Source organism: Egretta garzetta, unplaced genomic scaffold (genome assembly GCF_000687185.1).
Source record: "Egretta garzetta isolate BGI_Z169 unplaced genomic scaffold, ASM68718v1 scaffold207, whole genome shotgun sequence".
NCBI lineage: Eukaryota > Metazoa > Chordata > Aves > Pelecaniformes > Ardeidae > Egretta > Egretta garzetta.
The window spans coordinates 1163620-1175279 of NW_009260185.1; the positions used below are offsets into that span (position 1 = coordinate 1163620).

The window sequence follows — 11660 nt, forward strand, 5'->3', positions numbered from 1 at the left end:
CTACACACATACAGAGAGCATCCAACACCCAAGTCAGGTTAACAGAGAAACAGTCCTAGGAGACAAGAGTGAAGCAAGACCAGGTTCATCACCTCGCCTTGATTTCTCTCCCTCCTGACCAAAGAACAAGGAATTTTTTTTATTCCTTCCCCAAAATAAGACGGATGGAAACCCATCACCTAGACGCCAGGTTCTTGGGTAAGCAACTGCCCTCAAAATACCCCTGGGCCACCCTGGTTCTGCCTGTCAAGGTTCGAGTGCCATCAACCCCGAGCCAAGCGGCCGGCTCAGTTCACGCTTGGTGCTCGTGGCTCGGCTGCCAGCTGGCATGGAGAGGTGTCGGGAAACCCAGCAATTTCTCGCCCTCTCTCCAGCACGTGGGGTAAGTCTCCTGCCTCTGTGCCGGGTGCCACTGTGCCGGGTATTTTGGGATTTTGAAGGAAGCAGTGTCATCCTTGAAACAGGGATTCCCAAGGTCTATTCTGAGCTGCCTGCAGGACACGCATAAAACCCCAAATTCCTCCGTGTTGGACAAGCAATTATGGCAAGAATGTGTTTACTGCAGGGCTCGCAGGCATGTCTCAGCTCCTATAAACACACGCCCTGCCAGAGGGGAAGGCAGCGGAGGCCCTGCAGATGTGCCGCTGCCACTGGGGCACGACTCCGAAATGTCAGCAAAGCGGGCGAGGTGGCAGGAACCAAACCCCAGCACATGCCTGAGCCTGCATGCCCAAAAACAGCTCTGGGGAGATCACAGGGAAGGAAGGCGAAATGATCAGGGAAGGGCTGCAGGAGGTCCATGCATCTGGTGGCTGTAATGAATGCCAGGATGGCTATCTTCAGAAATGAGCTGCTTCTGCCCGCTCTGCAGACCAGCAAAGAGCAGGGGGTGATTTTCCCCAATGCCCAAAAGGATTTCAAGGTGACCCTTGGCTCATGCAGAGATGCCACCCCCCCCGACATCACGTCCCCAAAGCTATCAGGGCAAGCGTGAAGCTGCCGGGCTTGTCTCCACACCCCAACCCTCCACCCCCGCAGGAGCTGGGAGCAGCGCCCATTTTCCATCCCTTCTGCTTCAACCCTTCTGCTTGTCCCCAGCCGGGGCTGGAAATCCCCACTGTGACGCCTGGTCGAGATCGCTTCATGGTACAAGCAGACACAGCCGCACCGACTGCCCCAAGGCCGGTACAGCTCAGCGGATGTACCCCATCACGCTTGCTGTTGCCTTGGTTATCTCCAAAACCAACCACCATTGGAGTGTTCTTGCAGCCTTTTTTTGGATGCGGCCCCAAGCGTGGTGGGGAGGGACACAAGCCACCTTTTATGGTGCTGATCCTGCCGCACACATCCAGAGCAAGCCCAGCCCTGGCTGGGGAATGGGGGCAGCCCCTGCTCCACAAAAAACAAGGCGAGGACTCAAAGGGTGGTGGGATGTCCTCCCGCCCCGCCGTGACCTCCAGCCCCCGCAGAGGCTGCTAAGAATAGTGCCCGCCGGAGGGGCTCGCCGGCCCAACGGGGCCACAATGGGGGCCCTGTCTGGCCTCGGTGACTCTGAACGGGGTCCTTCAGCGGGGAGTGTCACACCGCAGGAATTCTCCCGCGTCAGGGGGAAAATATGCCTCTTAAGCCGGATGACAGCCGGCTGCTACAGCGGGCACCGCTGGCTGAGCGGTGCCTCCTCGGCACCAGTCGTCTCATGGCACCCATGGGTGTCCCCAGAGCAACGGTTTTGGTGCCAAGCCATCCCCGTGCCATCCTCCCTTGGTTGGGACTGGAGGTCCCCTACCACCTTCCTACTCAGTGGCTCTGGAGGGGTTTGAAACCAAAATATGCACGACAGCCACTTTCACTGGCGAGGTGACGATGGTACGACCCGGCTGGGGCAGACAGCAGGTACCCAGGAAGGCATGGCCCGAAACACATCACCCCCACTCTCTCTCGAGACGGTTTCACACCCCCACCCTCTCAACGGCCTCTGTTTTGTTTTCCTTCTTTCAAACAACAAGAAAAGAAGAAAAAAAAAAATCCCTACTGAAAAGAAAAAAAAGGCGGCGCACCTATGCTTTTCGCTCTGTGGTTTGTGGTTCCAACCCAACAAAACAATTGGGCATAGCAACATCTCCAAAACAGCCTTTGCCTCCCTCACGTGCCCGCCCTCCCCGAGGCCTCTTCGATGACACTGTGGTGCTAGAGGTCCCCAATTCCCCCCCTGCTGCATTGGGGTCAGGGACAGCAAAGCTCATCCCCATCGCTCCCTCGTTAGACCAAGCCCAACCGCCTCCTCCCCAGCTCTTGCCCAGCTCAGGTAGTCACGCCACCGCAAAGTGCTGGCTTTGCACGGGCGGGAGGGCAGCGGTGGAGCTCGGATGGAAGCATCTCCAAAGAGGAGGCGTGAAAAGAGCAGGGAAGGACCCAGAAAGCCCCTTCCTTGGGGAGCCATGCGCTTTAGGCCAGGCTTACAGGCAGGAGAGCAGCCAGGCGGGCCACTCTGGGCTAGTTCGGCTTTCCTGATGCATCTCCTCTGTTTCGAGGAAGATCGTGCTGGGAGGACTGGTCTCACTCTCAAGGCATCTGGCAAAGCACAAGGGGTTTCGTGAGCTTCACATCTCCCCCTGAAGGTGGTCCTGCAGGCCAAGAGCTGCCGTGCAACGCTCCAGCTCGTTGCTCGAAGGAGGGACTAAGCCACAGTCGCTGCTTTGCCGTCGCCTCCGAGCTGCTGAGGAACGGCTGCTGGCGGCTGCAGCGGCTCTGCTGAGAGCTGAGCTGCCGTCACGGTTGGGCAGCGTTGCGTGGGGCTGATTTCACTGTCATTTGCACATGTCTGGCAGGTGGAGCAGGAGCCACTGAACCAGCCCCGCGCCCCACCCTTGAGCTCCCCCACCTTGCGGAGGCGCAAAGGGCTGCTGAGCGCATGCTCCAGAGCTCTGCACCCGAGGCAGGAGCCGCTGGCTTGAAGTCACCCTCCAAGGTATGGCCCAGCATGAGCAAGCTAACATCAACCCCTGCACGGCAGAGGGGCTGGAGGTGCTGTTGTGATGCTTCTGGTTGCTGGGGCAGCCGACTGCATCTCCAGATTCCCCATGATATTAGTGGCTACGGGGGCCCGTGCAGGCACACTTCTCCAGGAGTGCAGGCAAGCAGGCAGGAGGGGTGCTGATGTTTCTAGGAAAGCTACTGCACAGACTCTGGATGTCAAGGACAGCCAGGTCACCGGACCGTGGTGGGAGAGGGGCCGGGAAGGCAGCCGCTGGCAGATTTTCAGATGCCGATGACCACAGCACGTCCGGGGAGCCCGCTGGTGGAAGCCTCAGGCCAGCAGCACAGGCAACAAGAAGGGGAGGGGAAGCAGCACACAAGCTCTCTTGAAAGAGACCCACTTTCTTTGGCACCGACACGACTTTCTTGCAAAACAGCAGCTGCGTGCTTTCACTTCTGTGTCACAGATAAGCATCGCTCAGAAACGGAGCCTTGTAGAAGGCTTCAGGCTCTGCACCACAATGATTTGGACAGGGCAGATGGGTTTAGCAGGCAAATTTAGGCCCTATCAATGTGGTGCTGCGAATGCTGATAGCGAGGAGCAGGGCTGGATCTGGCCCGGGTAGACAGAAGCGCTCCTGGGTGCTGGGGTGAGATAGCATCTGTGAGAGGTCAGCTATTCCCTGTGCTACTTTCTGTCTTCTTTAAGGGCAGCATGATAATGAAGATATCATCAATCTGTCGCTGAGACACTCAGGTCATGTGTGATATTAGCTGGGAAGGGGGCATTAACTCTTTAGGTGCTGAGATGATTGTCTATAAAGGCATCAGCAACTTCCTAACCAGGTCCGTAAGAAAGGACAGTATGACCAATGCAAAACCAGCCTTGCAGATGAGGGATTGAGGTTTGGCGTGCGCTCACTTCACCGTTATTGTCCCTCTTTCCTCCTTTTGCCTCTCAAACATGAGGGGAATGGCCCTGCTCTGTCTGTTCAGCTACGTGGAGCAGCAGCGCGGCACATCGCAGCTCCGGCGGTGTGGCAACGCAGCCAACACCTCGAGATGGAAAGCCCCGGCCTGCACAGACGATGCTGAGGTCCTACATTGCCACAAAGCAAACAAGCACAACATCTTGGCTGTAAACCCACGCAGGTGCTTTGGGGCGCTCGAGAAAAGCTGAAAACAATTCAGCCTTGAGCGGCTATCGCCAACCACAGGGGCAGAGGGAGGGTCTGAACCTCCACTGGACCTACAACGCCAGGAAGGCAGCGGCACAAGTAGGTCAGAGTAGTGGAAAAATAAATATAGGGCAGAAAGGCCAAAGACCAGTGCGGTCAGACCCACGCCACCTGCCCTCTGCATGGGTTACACACTTCTCTGCTACAGACCGTCCACATTTATCCACGTGGCGTCAGGTCTCACGAAGGATGCTGGTGGCCATGGTACCTGCTGGAGGCAGCGGCTCGCAGGATCCAGCCACGGCACAGCCCCGGGCAGGGCTGCAGGGGGCACGGAGGCAAAGCTGTGCTGGATTTAGCCCAGCTGGGCTCAGGTACGGAGGGGTCTGTGCCCGTGTGCCAGCGTGCACCTAGCATGAGCTGCCCGCCCACACCAAACACTGCATGAACGAGGGAGCTTAAACTGAGCTCAGCTAAGCCAACGTGAGGTTTAGCACATCTGCCTGCAGAAGACGCCTCCTGACACACCACTCGCCTAAATTTAACAGATGCATTCTGTCTCCATTTCCTAGGTCATGTCAAAAAAAAATAAAAATTTGGCTTAATGTAAGACTCAAGCTGGCCAAGCTTGGAGAGAGCTGGCCCCGAAACCAGAGGTGTCCAGAACTGGCCCTCCCTGCAGCTATGGAAACTGAAGTTCACCAACTCCTGAGCAGTTACATTTCTCCTTCAAAAAAGATAAGAAAATTGCATCAACCTCTATCTGAGCAACCATGGCAACTTGTTAAATTAGGTCAAGATGTGGGGGCAGATAACGCAGCTTTGAAAAGCTGCTTGCAAGCTGGGTGAAGAACACATCAAACGCAAACGGAGCTTCCGCCAAAATGCACCTTCTCACCAAAGCATGCGTCTCCTAAGGCAGATACCATCAGAGATCTGCCGCGGCTGCGATAAAGCACTGTGCCACCTCCCTGGGCCACGGGCAAAACAGGCCCTTGGTAACAAAACCTGAACAATATTGTCAAGTTCTTAAAGCCAGCTCAGAGAACCCTGAAGATGAAGGACGTGATCTCCCAGGCTTCACCCTTCCAGCCCTAGAAGGTGCACACCATGGCGTGTCTGCTGGGTGCTCCACTGGTGGGTGACTGGTGTTGGACACGTGCTGGAGGCATCACCTGAGCGAGCAAGGGAAAGCAGGGGTCCCTGCCGCTTCGCGCCCCTGGGCTGGTAATCCCCTGCTCTGCTCTTTTGGAGGCTCCACCTCCTCATCAGAGCTGCAAACAGAGCCCAGACTTTAAGTTCCTCTGCTCTAGCTGTGAGACAGCACTTCCTCCCCTGAGTAAAGTAAAAGTAATGTAAAGCAAAGCAAAAAAAGAAGGACCTAGGAGTTCTCCCTGATAGTCCCCACACTCCTGGTTCAGCTGGCCCAAAAAAGAGATCCAGCACTTCCCGGGGGCCAGCCTGGATTTTTTTTTTTTTTTTTTTTTGCAGAAATACACTAATACAAAACAGTTTTGAGAGTTCTCCTACAGTTTGTAATGCAACATGTTCTCACTTGCTCTCGCTGTGACCTGTTTTCACAGCAACCTGGCTTCGCTTTGCACCCATGCTGGGCTCCATTTGCACAGAAAAAGTAAGGTGCTGACAGGTCAGTAAGCTTTAAAAAGAGACCGAGGACATCTCTGGAGTCACACGCCTGCAAAGATCATCTGTCCAAAGATCATTCCCAATGGTAAATGCAGGCTGTGGCGGTTTGAGAACTGAACTATTGCTTAGCAGCCTTTGGAGCAAGCAAGCAGTGCTCCAGTCCAAGGATTTCCAAGTGACTGCTGATTCTGGAAAGCTCTGATTTTGCTCTCCCCATTTAAAGTTTCTCAAGTGAAGCAATGCAAAAAAAAAGAAAAAAAAACCAGGCGCTCCCACTTATTGATCACACCGAAACGCCTGGGCCAAGGGATTATTTTCCCGGCTCAAAACGGGGTTTGAAATGAGGCAAGGGAAAATGTTAGGCCGTGCAAAGCGTTTGGAAGTGTGCTCTGGCGTTGCATTAGCCGAAGTCTCCCCTTCCTGGCGGCACGAGTCCAAGGACACTCTTTGGGGTGCTAATACTCCTTGGCAAAACACAGGGTCCAGCCGCTGACTTCAGCTCCTCGCTCACGGAGGGAGCTGGGAACGCCGCCTCTCTACGGGGGCGGCTCTTTTCCATGAGCTACAGCAAACGGGGAGGGAAACATCCAGCTTGGAAAAGCTCCTAGTGTTGCCAGTGCCTCCGTGCCTCAGTTTCCCCAGCTGTTAGAAAGCAACCGACAGTTCCTGCCCAGGCACTGGGTACCCAAAACACTTCCATGGGCCATAGTGAAAGGTGTTATCAGGAGAAAATAGGAATAAAAATTGCAAGTTGTGCTCCCTGGTCTCTTTTTCTTAGGAACATCAACTTCCGTGGCGCGGTGGAGGACGGTGTCCCGGGGCACAGCCCCTCCTACCACTCATGCCTCTCCCCACCACATCCCCCAGCCGAAAACCATTCAGGAATAGCAAAGCACACTTTTATTTTGCATAGACTCAGTTGAAACAAGCTCATTCAGCAGGCAGGGCTGAGCTTTCTTTCTAACTAAAGCTATAGCAACAAACCACTTCCTTTCTTACACATAGCTCCTAAAATTATCTCTCCACCTCTCCTCCCCTCTGCATCTCTCCCCCCCTTACAAAAAACTCGATATCAGCCCTAAAATGAGCTGTGCGTGGGAGGAGATTTCAGGGACAGTCGCACCTCAGGATCTGCTCTAAACCTTTTGATGATCTTTATCTGCACAAACTATTTCCACCGCTTGGCTCCTCCGGGCCACAGCTGCTACCAGCTGGGGCAGGAGAGCTCAGTATGTGCGAGGGAAAGGGGAACTGGCAGGAGGCTACCCTGAGAATTTTACTTATAGTACAGGGAAAAGAAATGGCACAGAAGGACTGGAAAGGATTATCTCAATTTTAGCTGGAAGCCCCATCCCACCAGGTTTCTCTCCATGGAGATGCCAGATTGCTGGAGGGCTGAGTATAAAAAGCCAGAGTTTCCGTGGCCTATCACCTTCTCAACTCTCCCAGAGCAGGGAATGGAAAATGTTTGGGTCTGCTTTGGCACCATCCCATCCCTGCCTCGCACCAAGGTAAAGAGCAAAACCAAGTGCTTCCTCCATGCCAAAAGGGGAGAAGATCATTTCACATCACACACAGCAATGCCAGAAATGCAGCCGCTCCCACCCAAGGTAGGAAACCACATGCAAGTGGCCAGCACGTTGCATAAAAGTGTTGGAGGGGGAAACGAGGGGTCTCTACTACCTTCTGTTCTCAGCAATACAAACCAGACACCAGTTCCTACCAGAGCCAAGCAGGAGGCATCCAGGCATAAATGAAAACACGAGGCATCAAATACCCTGCACTCAGGCAGGTCCTACATCCTCCACCAGGTCTGGAGTGCCCACACATGAAGGACATGCAGCCCTGGGGGGGCTGAGTGATCTCAGGTGCCCGCAGGCACGTGGCTGCCCCCAGGGGCACCCCAGAACCCCTCACTCACAGACACAGACATTGGGCAACCCAGAGACCCTGGAGGCTCTGCCCTCCACCCATGGAGAGGCTCTACCCAAGATGCTGAGCCGAGAGGTGGTTTCCTGAGGAGCAAAGGAATGACAGGCTTGTCCTTGTTCATATCGGCCCGATCTCGAACATAGTCCTTGAAGGTGCCCTTGGGCTTGTGGTTGGGCAGGGCAGTGGGGTAGTCCTCCGAGTCAAAGCTGTCGTAGGAGGGGACGCGCTGCAGGCTCTGGAAGGAGGACTGGCTGCTCCAGGACTGCGTCAGCCGGTCGCAGCTGTCGTAGCTCTCTATGCTCTCGAAGGAGTCCTGGCCACCCAGTTTACCTGGCGAGAAGGAAGGGCGTGTGAGATGTGCCTGGCCAGCACGGGGATGCTCTAGCTTGCCATGGCCAGGAGAAGGATGCTTCACCTGCCCGCTGTGCGGGCAGAAGGCAACCAGGCAAATGATGCTGTCCCCCTACGCCTCATCTCCAAACAAACTCAAAAGTACAGGCCTGAAACTGGGATACTTTTGTTATAATTCAGAGCAGGACTATCTGAGCCCTGGAGATGTTCAGGCAGTAGAGCAAGGCAGAGCAAGTCAGGGGAAAAACCCCAAAGTCCTGACTCTCTACCCAAGACTGATGACTGGGGCTAACTGGAAATTGTCCTCTGTTTCAAAAAGGCAATGGCTGAGGAAGAATCCACTTGAGACAGATATTCAAGGTTCAGTTCAGGTGCCTAAACATGGACACTCCAGGATCTCTTGCTCTTGCTGCTGAAAGGTACGGGCCTCCAGCAAGTCCCATATTGTATCTGCCAGCCCTATATAAACACCGCCCGGGCATACTCAAGGGCACTGGACACCCAGCTTCTTTACTTTTGATGTTTCCTGCAAAACTATACAGCAGCCTTTTATTGCCATCTGTTACAACCAGCTTCCACCCCCAAATCCCCAAACAGCAGCAGATTTGATGGAGGAGGAGAGCAAAAGGCTGAGAGCTCAGTTATTTTTCCAGTTCTGGTAAGGTGAGCACAGCTGGGCTGTATCAAAGCTACTCTCTGGGGTATTTTTAGTAAAGACCAGAACACAAGAGGCCAGATCCTCAGCAGTGCTATGCTGCTTTACACCCACTAGAGACAGCGTAAGTATACCCTCTGTACTTAAAACAGAGAGCTAAAAAAGGATCCAAAGAACAAACTGAAATTGTTCTCTCTGATCTCCTGTACGCTGCCGATTGCTCAACTTCTTTACTGACAAACTAAGAGCGTAACAGGATCATTCAAGTTCACTAATTTCCCAAACTGGGCTAAAAACAGCTGCTGGGATTGTGCAAGAACTCCTGGAGAAATTTCCATTGGCAGAGCTACCCACAGCTTGGGCCCAGATAGTAAATCACAGGGGAACAGGAACGTGGAAGGACGCTGGCACGCTCCCCCAAATATTTGTTGTGTTGTAGTTTGAAGAGCACTTGCTGCGGAAAAGACTCAACTACCGCGGGCTCTGCCCTGATTGCTGGCCCAGAATCATTTGAAGGTTGGATCAATTGGCTTGATTCTGCTGGTAACATCCATGCTTCAGACTCAGTTTTATTTTTTTTCTTTTAGTTTTTTGAGAATTTCACAGAATACGCTTCAATCACTTCCTGAATCCTGCAAGGGGAAAATCAACACCGCTTTGTGCGTGTTCATTAATTCACATAACCACTTCCCTGAGAAGTCCTGTGGCACAAGCTCGTTCAGAAAAGGAATTAAAAATCTGCCACATGAACAGCCGCAGTGTCGGAGACGTGACTTGGGTCGTTTCATTGAAAATTCACCGAAATTTGACCTAAATGTGAGCCTTTGGAAAAATCACGCCTTGTACCTAACTCAGGAGAAACTTGTTAAGAGTTTGTCAGCTACACTTCCCAACCAGACGTCCTCACTGATAAGGCAGAGTGAAACAACTCCCATGGGACCACAAAATTAACTCTTAAAGCCCACACAAAGACAGACAAAAGGCGACTGTCTGGAAAACCTTCGTCCTGAATTTCCCACTGCTGAAGCGCTTGGCTTCGCAACAGGCTAAGCTTTTAATGCAGTGGAAGGTAAAGACGTACGTAAATATAAATAAGCTGGGCTCTGCTTTATATCAAGGCTTCTTTACACCGCTCTGGGAGGATTAATGCCACCCAAAGGCCCTTCTACATGGCTGAAATGTAGCGTTAGCATAAGCACGGCCGTAGCCTGTTGCATTTCTTCAATTGCAATCAGCGTGTTCGAGTGTTTGCTAACACCAGGGGCCCTTGGTCCCCAATGCTGAGTTAGGGGCTCTTTCTTCCCTCCCCTGGAGCCTTTTTAGGCTTGGCAGTGAGAAGAGGCTCAAGGTACAATTGCAAAAGCATGCCCGAATTATCGCATTTCAGTGAGAATTATTACGAAATCACCTATGTTAAAGAAAAGGTCAAGAAAAGGGAAAGACACTGATGAAAGACAGCCAGAAAAACCACCCCAGCAAGAGGAGTTTACTTAAAATTATAACACTGCTGCCCTTTTGGCTCACCATATCGCCCAAGTCACCTCTCACGTATCGCACACTCAGCCAGCAGCAGAAGCAGAGGTAGTAATACAAATAATAACTTTCCTGTCATTAGCTCTCCCAGCTTGGAAAAAAGAATGAGAAACTTAAAATGAGCTCCACTGAGCAACGCATATGCGATGCAGACCTGCAAAGGGGCTCCGGCTTTCACAGGGAGCCAGCACATCTTCAGCTCTCGTAGCTGGATGAATGGGTTTAAATACTCAACATCAAACCTGGCTCACAGCAACACGTTCCTATAATGAATTTTAGGCATGGGGACACCTGGATTCTATTCAGGGCGCGATCCAGGCAGGTCAGATCTCTTCTCCATGCCTCAGGTTCCCTACCTGGAATCGGGAGATAATGATACCCCTTTGTAAGTGACTTTGAGCTCTATGGATTAAACTTTTGCTTTGAATATATACTGTGAGACAGATCCCTCAGCCTTGCATTAAGTGATGTAATTACAAAGTATTTGGGCATCTGGGCCCCATGTGCTCAGAATTTAATAATATTAATTGAAAAGGCACTTGGGCTCAGATCCTCAAAAATGTTTAGGTGTTTAAATCCCATCATCTCAAACAGGAATCATGTACCTATAACTCTTTGGAGATGTAGGGTGGTAGCACAAGGATTCGGGGGGTCCTTTGACTCTGTCACTGACTCAGCCCATGACAACTGCATCTCCTAACAAAGCCCAGGGCTTGGGTTCATCAGAAAAGATTATCAGTTCAAGCAAACAGCCATCAAAATCAATGGACACAATGGATAAAGACTTCGGATCATCAAGTGTAAAACCCTTCAGAGCCTTGGGCAGCAATTCCTGATGAGAACTCATGAAGGATTTGTGGAGTTTTGCCTGGTGTCCCAGGAAAACGAGATTTTTACAACCACACAGCAGTCTGTCCTCCCTAATTACCTTAAAGCCTGTTTCAGTTTCACTCAAGTTTGACATCAAAGTACAGAGCCAGAAATGCTACGTTTCTGCAGACGTTGTAAAACCAGACAGCAGAGCAGAGCAAAGAAAGACCTTCTTCATGTTTTCCCCAGACAGAAAGGCAGGGAGGGCTCAAAGCCATCAGGGAATCCATCTGGGAGTTCAAGCTCCTAAGATACGTGGCTTCGTTACTGGCATTGTGCAGTGCCCTGATGGCCTTGGTCCCCCCAACGTCCATCTCCTACAGAGGGGAAGGCAGCGCTTATGTTGCTATAGGTAGAGGTGGCAAGAAGCCCAGCAAACCCTGGGAGATGCCCAACTTTACCTCGACTGGCACGTCCCATGCACATGTTATCTGGCGTTACTACTTCTTGCTTGATCGTGAAGTAGTCTGTCTGCAGGGAGTCCGTCTGGACTGGGTCACGCAGGATGACCGAGGGAT

General features: G+C 52.5%; 1 protein-coding gene across 1 annotated transcript in view; it reads right to left on the reverse strand.

The window, feature by feature from the left end:
- The window catches only part of ETS1 (ETS proto-oncogene 1, transcription factor), a 21059-nt gene that overhangs the window by 3947 nt on the left and 5452 nt on the right, over window positions 1–11660 (reverse strand). Inside the window, 2 exon segments of the mRNA XM_035897461.1 lie at window positions 7803–8063; window positions 11544–11660. The exon segment at window positions 11544–11660 is cut by the window's right edge and continues 24 nt beyond it. Coding sequence (XP_035753354.1) covers window positions 7803–8063; window positions 11544–11660 — 378 coding nt within the window.